The sequence below is a fragment of the Salmo salar genome, chromosome 09 (genome assembly GCF_965601325.2).
Source record: "Salmo salar chromosome 09, fSalSal1, whole genome shotgun sequence".
NCBI classification, from domain to species: domain Eukaryota; kingdom Metazoa; phylum Chordata; class Actinopteri; order Salmoniformes; family Salmonidae; genus Salmo; species Salmo salar.
This window is the reverse complement of record NC_138299.1, coordinates 48,148,079-48,166,401: the sequence shown is the minus strand read 5'-3', so window position 1 is coordinate 48,166,401 and position 18,323 is coordinate 48,148,079. Positions and strand designations below refer to the sequence as shown.

The following is an 18,323-nucleotide window of genomic DNA, read 5'->3' as shown; positions in this document are numbered from 1 at the left end:
CAACACTGACAAGCACACTGACCAGCCCACTGACAACACTGACAACACTGACCAGCCCACTGACAACACTGACAACACTGACCAGCACACTGACAACACTGACCAGCCCACTGACAACACTGACAACACTGACAACACTGACCAGCCCACTGACCAGCCCACTGACCAGCCCACTGACAACCCCACTGACCAGCCCACTGACAACACTGACCAGCCCACTGACAATACTGACCAGCACACTGACAACACTGACAACACTGACCAGCACACTGACAACACTGACAACACTGCCAGCACACTGACAACACTGACCAGCCCACTGACCAGCACACTGACAACACTGACCAGCACACTGACAACACTGACAACACTGACCAGCACACTGACAACACTGACCAGCACACTGACAACACTGACCAGCACACTGACCAGCCCACTGACAACACTGACAACACTGACCAGCACACTGACAACACTGACCAGCACACTGACAACACTGACCAGCACACTGACCAGCCCACTGACAACACTGACCAGCACACTGACAACACTGACAAGCACACTGACCAGCCCACTGACAACACTGACAACACTGACCAGCACACTGACAACACTGACCAGCCCACGACCCTGACCACGCCAGCACCTGACCAGCACACTGACAACACTGACCAGCCCACTGACCAGCCCACTGACAACACTGACCAGCCCACTGACAATACTGACCAGCACACTGACAACACTGACCAGCACACTGACCAGCACACTGACCAGCACACTGACAACACTGACCAGCCCACTGACAACACTGACCAGCCCACTGACAACACTGACAACACTGACAACACTGACCAGCACACTGACAACACTGACCAGCACACTGACAACACTGACCAGCACACTGACCACACTGACCAGCCCACTGACAACACTGACCAGCACACTGACAACACTGACCAGCACACTGACCACACTGACCAGTACACTGACCAGCACACTGACAACACTGACCAGCACACTGACAACACTGACCAGCCCACTGACAACACTGACAACACTGACCAGCACACTGACAACACTGACCAGCACACTGACAACACTGACCAGCCCGACCCTGACCGCCCCTGCCAGCACACTGACAACACTGACCAGCCCACTGACAACACTGACCAGCCCACTGACCAACACTGACAACACTGACCAGCACACTGACAACACTGACAACACTGACCAGCACACTGACAACACTGACCAGCACACTGACAACACTGACCAGTACACTGACCAGCACACTGACAACACTGACCAGCACACTGACAACACTGACCAGCCCACTGACAACACTGACCAGCCCACTGACAACACTGACCAGCCCACTGACAACACTGACCAGCCCACTGACAACACTGACCAGCCCACTGACAACACTGACCAGCCCACTGACAACACTGACCAGCCCACTGACAACACTGACCAGCCCACTGACAACACTGACCAGCCCACTGACAACACTGACCAGCACACTGACAACACTGACCAGCACACTGACAACACTGACCAGCCCACTGACAACACTGACAACACTGACCAGCCCACTGACAACACTGACAACACTGACCAGCCCACTGACAACACTGACCAGCACACTGACAACACTGACCAGCACACTGACAACACTGACCAGCACACTGACAACACTGACCAGCACACTGACAACACTGACCAGCCCACTGACAACACTGACCAGCACACTGACAACACTGACAACACTGACCAGCACACTGACCAGCCCACTGACCAGCACACTGACCAGCACACTGACCAGCCCACTGTCAATACTGACAACAGTGACCAGCCCTAAACCCTGTCAGAGATCCTAAACCCTGTCAGAGATCCTAAACCCTGTCAGAGATCCTAAACCCTTAGCCAACAGACATGATTTAGTCGGCCTAGAACACTGAGTCACTGAATTACAAAAATTACAGGATGTGGACACCTGCTCGTCGAACATCTCATTCCAAAATCATGGGCATTAATATGGAGTTGGTTCCCCCTTTGCTGCTATAACAGCCTCCAGTCTTCTGGGAAGGCTTTCCACTAGATGTTGGAACATTGCTGCGGGGACTTGCTTCCATTCAGCCACAAGAGTATTCGTGAGGTCAGGTACTGATGTTGGGAGATTAGGCCTGGCTCTCAGTCGGCGTTCCAATTCATCCCAAAGGTGTTCAATAGGGTTGAGGTCAGGGCTCTGTCGATGTGGTGTGGTCTGTGAAGTGTGGTCGGTGCAGCATGGTGCTGTGTGGTCTGTGAAGTGTGGTCGGTGCAGCATGGTGCTGTGTGGTCTGAAGTGTGGTCGGTGCAGCATGGTGCTGTGTGGTCTGTGAAGTGTGGTCGGTGCAGCATGGTGCTGTGTGGTCTGTGAAGTGTGGTCGGTGCAGCATGGTGCTGTGTGGTCTGTGAAGTGTGGTCGATGCAGCATGGTGCTGTGTGGTCTGTGAAGTGTGGTTGGTGCAGCATCGTGCTGTGCTGTGCCTGTGGTTGGTGCGCGGGAGCATCATCCAGAGAGCTGCAGGCAAGGGGACAAAGAGCTGAGTGTTCAGCCAACCGGGACTCAACAGCTGCTTCCCAAATGGAACCCTATTCCCTACTTAGTGCACTACTACCAGGGAGGTAGCCATGTTGTTTGGCCCATGGGCTCTGGTCAAAAGTAGTGCACTACATAGGGAATAGGGTGCCTTTTGGGACGAAGCTAAAGTGACATTTCAGCACTCTTACCCTCCCTCAACCCCTGCCCTGTCTGTCTCAACCCACCTCCACCTCCACCGATCCCGCAGGTGAAGAAGCCGGATGTGGAGGTCCTGGGCTGGCATGGTTACACATGGTCTGTGATTGTGAGGCCGGTATACTGCCATATTCTCTAAAACAACGTTGGAGGCGGCTTAAGGTAGAGAAATTAACATTAAATTATCTGGCAACAGCTCTGGTGGACATTCCTGCAGTCAGCATGCCATTTGCACGCTCCCTCAAAACTTGAGCCATAACTGCACATTTTTAAAGTGGCCTTTTATTGTCCCCAGCGCAAGGTGCACCTGTATAATGATCATGCTGTTTAATCAGCTTCTTGATATGCCACACCTGTCAGGTGGATGGATTATCTTGGTAAAGGAGAAATGCTCACTAACAGGGATGTAAACAAATTTGTGCACAACATTTGAGAGAAATAAACTTTTTGTGCGTATGGAACATTTCTGGGATCTTTTATTTCAGCTCATGAAACATGGGACCAACAATTTACATGTTGATTTATAGTTTTGTTCAGTGTACAGTATATACAGTATATACATGTAAGGGAAAACTCCAACAGCAGCTCTAGTGGTGTATTCATTAGTCCACACCGTAGCGAAACGTTTTGCGACGGAACCCGTTTACTACAAACGGAAAAGGTTTGCAACGAAAACGAGTTTCTATTGGACAAATTCAGGTAGGTCCCTCCCCATTTCCTTTGCTTCTGTTTGCTTTCGTTTGGTTCCTAGTGAATACACCCCAGGCCTCCAGCCTGTTTGGTTCCTAGTGAATACACCCCAGGCCTCCAGCCCGTTTGGTTCCTAGTGAATACACCCCAGGCCTCCAGCCCGTTTGGTTGCTAATGAATACACCCCAGGCCTCCAGCCCGTTTGGTTCCTAGTGAATACACCCCAGGCCTACAGCCCGTTTGGTTCCTAGTGAATACACCCCAGGCCTCCAGCCCGTTTGGTTCCTAATGAATACACCCCAGACCTCCAGCCCGTTTGGTTCCTAATGAATACACACCAGGCCTCCAGCCCGTTTGGTTCCTAATGAATACACCCCAGCCCGAGGGGCAGAGGGGAATGGAAGACCCGTGTTTAGCCCAAAACACAACCTGGCTGGTTCACGTTCTCCTCTCTGCTCTTGTTTTAGCAACACGGGGTTACAGGCTGCAGAGCATAACTGTTGCCTCTGAAACTAACTGTCAATAAATAAAAACATGAGTCTGTCTGCGTCCCAAACGGCACCCTAATGTGATACTACCGACCCTACGTTCAACAGTTATAATACCACCGACCCTACGTTCAACAGTTATAATACCACTGACCCTACGTTCAACAGTTATAATACCACTGACCCTACGTTCAACAGTTATAATACCACTGACCCTACGTTCAACAGTTATAATACCACTGACCCTACGTTCAACAGTTATAATACCACTGACCCTACATTCAACAGTTATAATACCACTGACCCCACGTTCAACAGTTATTTCAGGGGTAACAATTTCCCACCTCAGTGGTTGGACAGGTTTCTAAATGGGAATGCAGGGCTAAGCTACCTCCCAAATGACCCCCTAAACCCTATATAATGAAAAACTGTTAACTAGGGTCCATAGGGCACTGGTCAAAAGTAGTGCACTATGTAGGGTTTAGGGTGCCAATTGGGACGGAGCAGAAGCAGAAGCTGGGATGAAGAATCCAACATAAGGGACGTGGATCAATACAGAGCCACACTGGTGCACCACAGGAAAAGGAAAGTACTGAGTGGCAGTTCAATTCACAATGAACCAGTTTAACAGGCCTCAATCTGTATGCCTAAGTAGTCTTTGTATTTGACAACACCAGGAGAGGACAGACCAAAAGGGAGGTCAACTTGAGATCATTTCCATGTGAAAGGACCCATCAACACCAACGTGAAGTTTATTTTTTATTAATTTATTTCACCTTTATTTAACCAGGTAGGCAAGTTGAGAACAAGTTCTCATTTACAATTGCGACCTGGCCAAGATAAAGCAAAGCAGTTCGACAACATACAAAAACACAGAGTTACACATGGAGTAAAACAACATACAATCAATGATACAGTAGAAAAAAAATAAGACTATATACAATGTGAGCAAATTATGTGAGATAAGGGAGGTAATGGCAAAAAAGGCCATGGTGGCAAAGTAAGTAAAGTATAGCAAGTAAAACACTGGAATGCTAGATTTGTTATTTGAAGAAAGTTCAAAGTTAAAAAAGTATTAATATGGTGCAAAGGAGCAAAATAAATTAAATAAATAAATACAGTAGGGGAAGAGGTAGTAGTTTGGGCTAAATTATAGATGGGCTATGTACAGGTGCAGTGATCTGGGAGCTGCTCTGATAGCTGGTGCTTAAAGCTAGTGAGGGAGATAAGTGTTTCCAGTTTCAGAGATTTTTGTAGTTCGTTCCAGTCATTGGCAGCAGAGAACTGGAAGGAGAGATGACCAAAGGAGGAGTTGGTTTTAGGGGTGACCAGAGAGATATACCTGCTGGAGCGCGTGCTACAGGTGGGTGCTGCTATGGTGACCAGTGAGCGGAGATAAGGGGGGACTTTACCTAGCAGTGTCTTGTAGATGACCTGGAGCCAATGTGTTTGGCGACGATTATGAAGCGAAGGCCAGCCAACGAGAGCGTACAGGTCGCAGTGGTGGGTAGTATATGGGGCTTTGGTGACAAAACGGATGGCACTGTGATAGACTGCATCCAGCTTGTTGAGTAGGGTATTGGAGGCTATTTTGTAAATGACATCGCCGAAGTCGAGGATTGGTAGGATGGTCAGTTTTACGAGGGTATGTTTGGCAGCATGAGTGAAGGATGCTTTGTTGCGAAATAGGAAGCCAATTCTAGATTTAACTTTGGATTGGAGATGATTGATGTGTGTCTGGAAGGAGAGTTTACAGTCTAACCAGACACCTAGGTATTTGTGGTTGTCCACAAATTCTAAGTCAGAACCGTCCAGAGAAGTGATGCTGGACAGGCGGGCAGGTGCAGGCAGCGATCGGTTGAAGAGCATGCATTTAGTTTTACTTGTATTTAGGAGCAGTTGGAGACCACGGAAGGAGAGTTGTATGGCATTGAAGCTCGTCTGGAGGGTTGTTAACACAGTGTCCAAAGAAGGGCCAGAGGTATACAGAATGGTGTTGTCTGCGTAGAGGTGGATCAGAGATTCACCAGCAGCAAGAGCGAAATCATTGATGTATACAGAGAAAAGAGTTGGCCCAAGAATTGAACCCTGTGGTACCACCATAGAGACTGCCAGAGGTCCGGACAGCAGGCCCTCCGATTTGACACACTGAACTCTATCAGAGAAGTAGTTGGTGAACCAGGCGACGCAATCGTTTGAGAAACCAAGGCTACTGAGTCTGCCGATGAGGATGTGGTGATTAACCTCTCTAAGGTAGGGGGCAGTATTTGCACGGCCGGATAAAAAACGACCCGTTTCATCTGGTTATTACTACTGCCCAGAAACTAGAATATGCATATAATTGTTTGATTTGGATAGAAAACACCCTAAAGATTCTAAAACTGTTTGAATGGTGTCTGTGAGTATAACAGAACTCATATGGCAGGCAAAAACCTGAGAAGATTCCTTACAGGAAGTGCCCTCTCTGACCATTTCTTGGCCTTCTACACTCTCTTTATTGAAAACTGAGGATCTCTGCTGTAACGTGACACTTCCTACGGCTCCCATAGGCTCTCAGAAGGCGGCAGAACGTTGAATGATGACTTTGCAGGCCATGGCTGAAAAACAGTAGCGCATTTAGTAAGTGGTCGATCTGAGAACAATGAGACTGGCGCGCGCGCGCACGAGAAGAGTCCATTTTAGATTTTTAGTCTTTGAACGAAAACAGGGTTTCCCGGTCGGAATATTATCGCTTTTTTTACGAGAAAAATCGCCTAAAAATTGATTTTAAACAGCGTTTGACATGCTTCAAAGTAGGGTAATGGAATATTTAGAATTTTTTTGTCACGATACGCACCGGCGCGTCACCCTTCGTTACCCTTCGGATAGTGTCTTGAACGCACGAACAAAACAGAGGATATTTGAACATAACTATGGATTATTTTGAACCAAACCAACATTTGTTATTGAAGTAGAAGTCCTGGGAGTGCATTCTGACGAAGAACAGCAAAAGTAATCCAATTTTTCTTATAGTAAATCTGAGTTTGGTGAGTGCCAAACTTGGTGGGTGTCAAAATAGCTAGCCCATGATGGCGAGCTATCTACTCAGAATATTGCAAAATGTGCTTTTGCCGAAAAGCTATTTTAAAATCGAACATAGCGATTGCATAAAGGAGTTCTGTATCTATAATTCTTAAAATAATTGTTATGTTTTTTGTGAACGTTTATCGTGAGTAATTTTGTAAATTCACCGGAAGTATGCTAGTTCTGAACGTCACATGCTAATGTAAAAAGCTGGTTTTTGATATAAATATGAACTTGATTGAACCAAACATGCATGTATTGTATAACATAATGTCCTAGGAGTGTCATCTGATGAAGATCATCAAAGGTTAGTGCTGCTGGTTTGGGTTTATGTGACATTATATGCTAGCTTGAAAAATGGGTGTCTGATTATTTCTGGCTGGGTACTCTGCTGACATAATCTAATGCTTTGCTTTCGTTGTAAAGCCTTTTTGAAATCGGACAGTGTGGTTAGATTAACGAGAGTCTTGTCTTTAAAATGGTGTAAAATAGTCATATGTTTGAGAAATTGAAGTAATAGCATTTCTACGGTATTTGAATATCACGCCATGGGATTCCACTGGCTGTTGAGTAGGTGGGACGATTTCATCCCACATACCCTAGAGAGGTTAACAGAGTCAAAAGCTTTGGCCAGGTCAATGAATACGGCAGCACAGTATTGTTTCTTATCGATGGCGGTTACGATGTCGTTTAGGACCTTGAGCGTGGCTGAGGTGCACCCATGACCAGCTCTGAAACCAGATTGCATAGCGGAGAGGGTGCGGTGTGATTCGAAATTGTCGGTAATCTGTTTGTTGACTTGGCTTTCGAAGACCTTAGAATGGCAGGGTAGGATGGATATAGGTCTGTAGCAATTTGGGTCAAGAGTGTCACCTCCTTATGAGGGGGATGACAGCAGCTGCTTTCCAATCTATGGGAATCTCAGACGACACGAAAGAGAGGTTGAACAGGCTAGTAATAGGGGTTGCAATAATTTCGGCAGATAATTTTAGAAAGAAAGGGTCCAGATTGTCAAGCCCAGCTGATTTGTAGGGGTCCAGATTTTGCAGCTCTTTCAGAACATCAGCTGAATGGATTTGGGAGAAGGAGAAATGGGGGAGGCTTGGGCGAGTAGCTGTGGGGGGTGCAGTGCTGTTGAATGCAGTAGGGGTAGTTAGGTGGAAAGGATGGCCAGCCGTAGAAAAATGCTTATTGAAATTCTCAATTATAGTGGGCTTATCGGTGGTGACAGAGTTTCCTATCCTCAGTGCAGTGGGCAGTTGGGAGGAGGTGTTCTTATTCTCCATGGACTTTACAATGTCACAGAACTTTTTCGAGTTTGAGTTGCAGGAAGCAAATTTCTGTTTGAACGCTTATTTAAGATGGTGAGGAAGGCATTTAAAAAAAATAACCAGGCATCCTCTACTGACAGGATGAGGTCAATATCCTTCCAGGATACCAGGGCCAGGTCGATTAGAAAGGCTTGCTCGCTGAAATCTTTCAGGGAGCGTTTGACAGTGATGAGTGGAGGTCGTTTGACCGCTGACCCATTACGGGTGGAGGCAATGAGGCAGTGATCGCTGAGATCTTGGTTGAAAACAGCAGAGGTGTATTTAGAGGGCACGTTGGTTAGGATGATATCTATGAGGGTGCCAGTGTTTGCGGCTTTGGGGTTGTACCTGGTGGGTTCATTAATAATTTGTGTGAGATTGAGGGCATCAAGCTTGGATTGTAGGAAGGCTGGGGTGTTAAGCATGTCCCAGTTTAGGTCACCTAGTAGCACGAGCTCTGAAGATAGATGGGGGACAATCAGTTCACATATGGTGTCCAGAGCACAGCTAGGGGCCGAGGGGGGTCTATAGCAGGCGGCAACGGTGAGAGACGGATTTTTAAAAGTAGAAGTTCAAATTGTTTGGGTACAGACCTGGATAGCAGGACAGAACTCTGCAGGCTATCTCTGCAGTAGATTGCAACACCGCCCCCTTTGGTCGTTCTATCTTGTCTGAAAATGTTGTAGTTAGGGATGAAGATTTCAGTTTTTGGTGGACTTCCTAAGCCAAGATTCAGACACAGCTAGGACATCTGGGTTGGCAGAGTGTGCTAAAGCAGTGAATAAAACAAACTTAGGGAGGAGGCTTCTAATGTTAACATGCATGAAACCAAGGCTGTTACGGTTACAGAAGTCATCAAAAGAGAGCGCCTGGGGAGTAGGAGTGGAGCCAGGCACTGCAGGGCCTGGATTCACCTCTACATCCCCAGAGGAGCAGAGAAGAATGAGTATGAGGGTACGGATAAAAGCTATAAGAATTGGTCATCTGTGACGTCCAGAATAGAGAGAAAAAGGAGCAGGTTTCTGGGGGCGATAAAATAGCTTCAAGGTATAATGTACAGACAAAGGTATGGTGGGATGTGAATACAGAGGAGGTAAACCTAGGCATTTAGTGATTATGAGAGAGATATTGTCTCTAGAAACATCATTGAAACCAGAAGATGTCATAGCATGTGTGGGTGGAGGAACTGAGAGGTTGGATAAGGTATAATGAGCAGGGCTAGAGGCTCTACAGTGAAATAAGCCAATAAACACTAACCAGAACAGCAATGGACATGGCATATTGACATTAAGGAGAGGCATGCTTAGCCGAGTGATCAAAGGGTCCAGTGAGATTCAGACAGCTAGCCGGGCCATAGGTAGCAAGCTGGTGCAAGATGGAGGGAGGTCTGTTTTTAGCCACCTCGTGCGTTTCCGTCTGTGGGTTAGTGGGGTTCCGTGTGGAAGGGGGGACCAGTCCAAGTTGGCAAAATAGTTCGTTATAGTGGCCCAAGAAAAGTGTCCGATAGACCTATTCAGATCGCAGCCGATAAGACAGATAACGATTAGTGGGCCGCAGATGGGCGATCAGGTTACGTCGCGACGGAGGGGCCAGTTGGATAACTCCCTCGGGCAGATAACGTCGGTGGTCCAGTCGTGAAGGCCCGATGGGTCAGGATAGGTGATTGTAGCCCAGGAGACACTTCAACTGGCTAGCTCAGGAAAAGCCAAAGTGTGGCTGACGGAACTCTTCAGCTGGCTAGCACCGGAATAATGTGTGTTAATTCCGGGACCGACGTTGCCAATAGTCACTCAGGTAGCAGCTAGTTAGCTGCAAGATCCAGGTGTAAATGTCCAGAGCCTGCGGTAGAAATCCGGGGAAAGGAGAGAGAATAGGTCCGGTATGCTCTGGTCTGAGTCGCGCTGTACAAAAACTGGCGATAGCTTTTCGAGCTAATGGATAGCTGAGGACAGCTAACCGTGGCTAGCTGAACTCCAACGATAGCCAGTGAAAATGGCTAACCTCTGGCTAGCTTCTGTTGTAGATTTCAGATGAAAGCAGGTTCACACTGAGCCCGTGACAGACGTGACAGAGTCTGGAGACGCCGTGGAGAATGTTCTGCTGCCTGCAACATCCTCCAGCATGACCGGTTTGGCGGTGGGTCAGTCATGGTGTGGGGTGGCATTTCTTTGGGGGGGCCGCACAGCCCTCCATGTGCTCGCCAGAGGTAGCCTGACTGCCATTAGGTACCGAGATGAGATCCTCAGACCCCTTGTGAGACCATATGCTGGTGCGGTTGGCCCTGGGTTCCTCCTAATGCTAGACAATGCTAGACCTCATGTGGCTGGAGTGTGTCAGCAGTTCCTGCAAGAGGAAGGCATTGATGCTATGGACTGGCCCGCCCGTTCCCCAGAGCTGAATCCAATTGAGCACATCTGGGACATCATGTCTCGCTCCATCCACCAACGCCACGTTGCACCACAGACTGTCCAGGAGTTGGCTGATGCTTTAGTCCAGGTCTGGGAGGAGATCCCTCAGGAGACCATCCGCCACCTCATCAGGAGCATGCCCAGGTGTTGTAGGGAGGTTATACAGGCACGTGTGGGCCACACACACTACTGAGCCTCATTTTGACTTGTTTTAAGGACATTACATCAAAGTTGGATCAGCCTGTAGTGTGGTTTTCCACTTTAATTTTGAGTGTGACTCCAAATCCAGACCTCCATGGGTTGATAAATTGGATTTCCATTGATTATTTTTGTGTGATTTTTGTTGTCAGCACATTCAACTATGTAAAGAAAAAAGTATTTAATAAGATTATTTCTTTCATTCAGATCTAGGATGTGTTGTTTAAGTGTTCCCTTTATTTTTTTGAGCAGTGTATATACACGGGACACGACAAGAGGAGGGTCAAGGACGTCTGAACTGCTACGCCATCTTGGAATCTTATGGTTTATAGAAGCATGTCAAATTCAGTGTCAAATGAAAGGCAGTTTTCAACCATTTTCCATAACCAAAAATTTGGAATAAGCAAAGATTTTAATTTCTGGTCAAACAAATGGAAAAAGGGTGTTAGAGAACATTGTAAATAAGAATTTGTTCTTAACTGACTTGCCTAGTTATATAAAATAAAATGATATTGTCTGGTGGTCCAAGGAAGAAAACAGTCTGGACAACCCCTCCCTCTTCTCTCTCCTTATGGACACCTAGCATGACCCCTTGCACCTACCCTCTTTCCATTTAATTGAACCAGCATCCTCACCACTGAGCACCGGATGTCCATGGACTTTGAAAAGTAATTGAAATTTGTTCAGTCCGCCCTGACTGGACCAAATCTTAACCAATCATAGATGTCTATGTTTCACAAGTTTGGACAGCACAGCAGAGCACAGTACAGTACATTAGAGCACAGTACATTAGAGAACAGTAGAGCACAATACATTAGAGAACAGTAGAGCACAGTACATTAGAGAACAGTAGAGCACAATACATTAGAGAACAGTAGAGTACAGTACAGTAGAGAACAGTAGAGCACAGTACAGTAGAGAACAGTAGAGCACAGTACATTAGAGAACAGTAGAGTACAGTACTAGGTAGAACCATGGCCACATGGAACTCTATTCCACAATTTGTAAGTCGCTCTGGATAAGAGCGTCTACAAAATGACGTAAATGTAACTGACGCAAGCAGGAGAATCATATTTAAAACAGATACAAAATACGCCTTATGGAACAGCGGGGACTGTGAAGAGACACACACACACACATTAGCACACGCACTCCACACACACCTACGCATGTATTTTGTGTTATAGATATGTGGTAGTAGAGTAATGGCCTGAGGGACCACACTTAATGTGTTGTGAAATCTGTTGTGAAATCATTTTGCTGGACCCCAGGAAGTGTAGCTGCTGCCTTGGCAGGAACTAATGTGGCTCCATAATAATCCCCAGGAAGAGTAGCTGCTGCCTTGGCAGGAACTAATGTGGATCCATAATAAACCCCAGGAAGAGTAGCTGCTGCCTTGGCAGGAACTAATGTGGCTCCATAATAAACCCCAGGAAGAGCAGCTGCTGCCTTGGCAGGAACTAATGGGGATCCATAATAAACCCCAGGAAGAGTAGCTGCTGCCTTGGCAGGAACTAATGGGGATCCATAATTAACCCCAGGAAGAGTAGCTGCTGCCTTGGCTGGAACTAATGGAGATCCATAATAAACCCCAGAAAGAGTAGCTGCTGCCTTGGCAGGAACAAATGGAGATCCATAATAAACCTCAGGAAGAGTAGCTGCTGCCTTGGCAGGAACAAATGGAGATCCATAATAAACCTCAGGAAGAGTAGCTGCTGCCTTGGCAGGAACTAATGGAGATCCATAATAAACCTCAGGAAGAGTAGCTGCTGCCTTGGCAGGAACTAATGGAGATCCATAATAAACCCCAGGAAGAGTAGCTGCTGCCTTGGCAGGAACAAATGGAGATCCATAATAAACCTCAGGAAGAGTAGCTGCTGCCTTGGAAGGAACTAATGGAGATCCATAATAAACCTCAGGAAGAGTAGCTGCTGCCTTGGCAGGAACTAATGGAGATCCATAATAAACCCCAGGAAGAGTAGCTGCTGCCTTGGCAGGAACTAATGGGGATCCATAATAAACCCCAGGAAGAGTAGCTGCTGCCTTGGCAGGAACTAATGGGGATCCATAATAAACCCCAGGAAGAGTAGATGCTGCCTTGGCAGGAACTAATGGGGATCCATAGTAAACCCCAGGAAGAGTAGCTGCTGCCTTGGCAGGAACTAATGGGGATCCATAATAAATACACATTACACATAATGTAATTCCCTTAGCGGGTATAAATCCACTTCCCTTACTGTAGTTCAATCACCAAAAGAGATGTTTTCATACTCAAGGTGTGATGTCATAGCTAACACCCCATTCTTTCTGCCAACATCTTAGATATTTAACAGAGTTTTTGGAAAATGTGGTCGCATAAAAACACTGAGGGAGATTTAACTGTAATTCTTGTTACCAAACATTGCATCTGCACTGTTCTTCCAGTATAATGTGTTTTTGTGACATTTTCCGGGTTGTACATTGTTCAAAGTAGTCCTTATGCATAGAGTTGTATGTTACACTTTTTGTTCGGCAGACATTTTAAAGTGAAAGATCTGAGTCAAAGCGTAATTCCGTTCCCATGGAAATGCCCTTTACAAAGGCTGTAAAAACAGACGTCCTGCCCACAGAACTTTATTTTACTTTTATTTAACTAGGCAAGTCAGTTAAGAACAAATTCTTATTTTCAATGACGGCCTACCAGGGAACAGTGGATTAACTGCCTTGTTCAGGGGAAGAACAACAGATTTTTACCTTGTCAGCTCGGGGATTCGATCTAGCAACCTTTCGGTTACTGGCCCAACACTCTAACCACTAGGTTACCTGCCGCCTCAGATTCTCAAGAATGATCTCTGAAAATGATGCCAAGGCTTTACAAGTATATTTCAGCCCACACGGGGGAATAATGTACTGTAAGTAATTAGAATACAGGACAAGGGCCCGTATTCAGAAAGCCTCTAGGATCAGATCCCGTGTCCTTATTCACTATGATCAGCTGCTACTCTGAGAGCGATCTAAACGTTGACCTACTTTAGTGTGTAGCAGGCCTGCCTGTATCAAGCCATGACATGACCAAACAGCTTCTTGGGCCAAGTGTTGCTGAAAGTCTTCCAGCTTCCTCAGAGAAACAAGCTGTCGAGAGAGCATGCATCTCAAATGGCACCCTATTCCCTATCTAGTGCACCCTATTCCCTATCTAGTGCACCCTATAAGTACTTTTCACCAAAGCCTACAGGGCACTGGTCAAGCTCAGGTCAAAAGTAGCACACTGTGTAGGGAATAGTTAGTGTGGCATCTGGGACGCCGACAGTGTTCAAGAGATTTCTGCTACATAATTCTGTTTGTTAGAATGTTTAGATTCAGCTCAGCCATTGGACTAGGTCTATATTACTGTTCTGTCATTGGACTAGGTCTATATTACTGTTCTGTCATTGGACTAGGTCTATATTACTGTTCTGCCATTGGACTAGGTCTATATTACTGTTCTGCCATTGGACTAGGTCTATATTACTGTTCTGTCATTGGACTAGGTCTATGATACAGTAAGGTGGCTCAAGAAAGAAATCAGAAAATCTATTTTCTATGTTCTCCCTTGATGCAAACACCACAAATTGTGTCCAGATTGCTTTGTGCAATACTGGCTGTCTCCGTAGGTCTGTCTTGTCCCTCCAGTGGGCTACCAGCATGAGCCTGGTTGAACTAGGCAGACATCACTTTCACCCCCAGGATAGGCAACCCTAAATAACATCTGATTTTCTCTTCAGAAGATGTTTTCATGATTGGCATGACAACAACCACAAGAGGTAAAGAATAGCCAAGTCATATGGTCGTTGTCATGCCAACCATATGGTCGTTGTCATGCCAACCAAACATGAAAACATGTTATTACTTGCTAGCCACAGGTGACCATTTCCAGATGTGGACATCGTCCTTGGCACTTTATAACAGGTCAGAAAAGGAGATGAGGGCATCCAAAACATGAAAAAAAATCCATTGGGTGGCACTTACAAAAGCCGACTGATTTTGAATATGTCAGATTTATAAGCACCACCAATATAGTTTCATTGCTATGCTATGGATGTCAGTCCATCAATCACTGCTGTTGGCATTAGGGGGGAACTCATCGGTCCTTGTCCAAGGTTAGTGTCTCCCTCAGCCTGGTCTCATACACTAGACGTAACACGGTAAACGAAAAATCCGGATTGAATGCTGGTACAATTACCTAAGACAGAAGGTTATTTAATAAGGCTAAAACAAAAGGAGGGTGGTAAGTCGGGTGTAAGGGGTGGCCGTAAAACGCTTACATCTAGGATGCGCGTTCGAATCTCATCACAGATAACTTTAGCGTTTTAGCTAATTTACAACTTTGCAACTACTTAGCATGTTAGCTAAACCTTCCCCTAACTCTTAACCCTAACCCCTACCCTACCTAATATTAGCCACCTACCTAACAGTAGCCACAACACATTGGCATACTTAACACAACATACTTATAGTAAATTCATAAAATAATGTATGAATTGCAATTTGTAACATATCCTACGAATTGTAATGTTACATCATACGAATTACAATTCGTAACATACCATACGAAATGGATGAAGGACATCCACAAATTAATATCATACCAAACGTAATATATCATACTAAATTGGACACAACCGATTTTGTTTACTGTTACGTCTACCCCGTGAGTCCAGGTTGTCTCCATATAGAGAACTAGCACTGCCTAAACTTTGGCAGATAGAGTACTGCAGTGGTTAGCTAAGTTATCCATCTCTGGAAGAAACGTTTTGAGATAGTCAATGTCGAAAATAGTCAGATTCCCATAGTAGCTACATGACAGTCATTGCAATGGGTTGGTTGTTCTTAGGCGATAATACTGACCCCACTGCAGCTCAGCAGCTGTATTACTACAACGTAGCTATCATCAGCGCAAACTGTCTGCTTGCCTGTGGCACTAACAAGTCTCACAAAGTCTTGATGCAGCGGGGCACAAAGAATAAGGGCTTACCTCGGGATGCAACTCGGGGAAGATCCATCTATTTCCCATGTGGCGAACAGGTTCATAGGAACGGGTCTGTTGAGACCTCCTCCACCAAGATTCATCCGGCCACTTCGCTCCGCCATGGTTCGTTATGAGGCTGGCTAAACGTCCACACGAGCCGAGGCGGTACAAAAAAAAACAAAAAAATGATAGCTATATGAATAAAATATGTCTTTGTTTTAATGTGCGTTATTAGCAAGTTTAATGAATTATTCATGCGGTTAAGTTGGTACAACGGGGGGAGTCGACGCAGAGGTTTGTTCCATACGAACTGCTCCTCCTGTCTCCTCGCTTGTTTCCATGGAGGACTCGTGTGCACTGCTCGCTAAGACCTGCAGTACCATGCCCACACTGCCACCCCCAGGAAATAACGTCATTGCTGGCAATGCCATGGACACATTCTCGTTCAGTTTGGGTACAAGCTGGCTCAGTTGCATGTATACAATGTCCTTGCACTGCGCGCTCTGTCCAACCTACATGCAAAACATATGTCAAGAGAATGTATAATTTAATGTGCAGAGCCTTCAGAAAGTATTCACACCCATTGACTTTTTCCACATTTTGTTGTGTTGAGATTCTTTTTTTTTTTTTTATCACCCATCTACACACAATACCCCATAATGTCAAAGTGGGATTATATTGTTCAACATTTTTGCAGAAAATGTCAAGTTTAAATGTCTTGAGTCAATAGGTGTTCAACCCCTTTATTATGGTAAGCCTAAATAAGTTCAGGAGTAAAAAAGGTACTTGACAAGTCACATAAGTTGCATGGACTCACTCTGCGTGCAATAAATAGTGTTTAACATGATTTTTGAATGACTACCTCATCTCTGTAACCCCACACATACAATTATCTGTAAGGTCCCTCAGTCGAGCAGTGAATTTCAAACACAGATTCAACCACAAAGACCAGGGAGGTTTTCCAATGCCTTGCTGAGGGAGGGCACCTATTGGTAGATAGGTATAAAAAACAAACATTCATTGAATATGGTGAAGTTACTCATAATTTGGATGGTGTTCTCAACCCTGCACCTTAGAGGCTGCTGCCCTATGTACATAGACATGGAACACTGGTCACTTTAATAATGTTTACATACTGCTTTACTAATTTCATATGTATACATTGTATTCTAGTTAATGCCACTTCCGACATTGCTTGTCCTAATATTTATTTCTTAATTCCATTATTTTACTTTGAGATGTGTGTATTGTTGTGAATTGTTAAGATACTACTGCACTGTTGGAACTAGGAACACAAGAATTTAGCTACACACGCATTAACATTTGCTAAATATATATATATATATAAATATTTAGATATTTTAACATTTGCTAAATATATATATATATTTTAATATTTAGATATTTTAACATTTGTTAAATATATATATATATATATATATTTAGCAAATGTTAATGCGTGTGTAGCTAAATTCTTGTGTTCCTAGTTCCAACAGTGCATATACATATATATGTGTGTGACCAATAACATTTTGATTAGCTTGTAATTGTAAAGGACTGGGGAGTTTTTCAGAGGGAAAAAATAAACAGACGAGCTAAACTCAGGAAAAATCCTAGACGAAAATCTGGTTCAGTCTGCTTTCCACCAGACGCTGGGAGATAAATTCACCTTTCAGCAGGACAATAACCTAAAACACAAGGCCAAATCTACACTGGAGTTGCTTACCAAGAAGACAATGAATGTTCCTGAGTAGCCTAGTTACAGTTTCGACTTAAATCTACTTGAAAATCTATGTCAAGACCTGAAAATGGTTGTCAAGCAATGATCAACAACCAAATCGGACAGAGCTTGAAGAACTTTGAAAATAATGGGCAAACGTTGCACAATCCAGGTGTGCAAAGCTCTTAAGAGATTTACCCAGGAAGACTCACAGCTGTAATCGTTGCCAAAGGTGATTCTAACAAGTATTCACACCCCTGAGTCAATACATATGTAAATGAGATCTCTATTTCAATACATTTGCAAAGATTTCTAAAACATGTTTTCACTTCATCATTATGGGGCATTGTGTGTAAATGGATGAAATATTCTACGGAACCATTTTGAATTCAGGCTGTAACAGAATGTGGAATAAGTCAAGGGGTATGAATACTTTCTGAAGGCGCTGTACTTAGGCTTGTCATGACAAAGAGGTTGAATACTTATTGACTCAAGACATTTGTTTTTTTTATTTTGTTAAGATTTCTAAAAACATAATTCCACTTTGACATTATGGGGTATTGTGTGTTTAGGTAAGTGACACAAAATGGCAATTTAATGTTTTTTTATTTAAGCTGCAACACCACAAAATGTGGAAAAAGTCAAGGGGTGTGAATACTTTCTGAAGGCACTGTACT

General features: G+C 44.9%; 1 protein-coding gene across 2 annotated transcripts in view; it reads right to left on the bottom strand.

Annotated features, from left to right (window-relative positions):
• The window catches only part of LOC106611463 (phosphofurin acidic cluster sorting protein 2), a 127,134-nt gene extending 109,920 nt beyond the window's left edge, over positions 1-17,214 (bottom strand). For both annotated transcript variants that reach the window (XM_014211677.3, XM_014211678.3), the window contains exon 1: positions 15,933-17,214. In XM_014211677.3, the coding sequence (XP_014067152.1) occupies positions 15,933-16,048 (116 nt within the window). In that variant the 5' untranslated portion in view covers positions 16,049-17,214. The remainder of the gene's footprint in view (positions 1-15,932) is intronic.
• Positions 17,215-18,323: the final 1,109 nt, after the last annotated feature.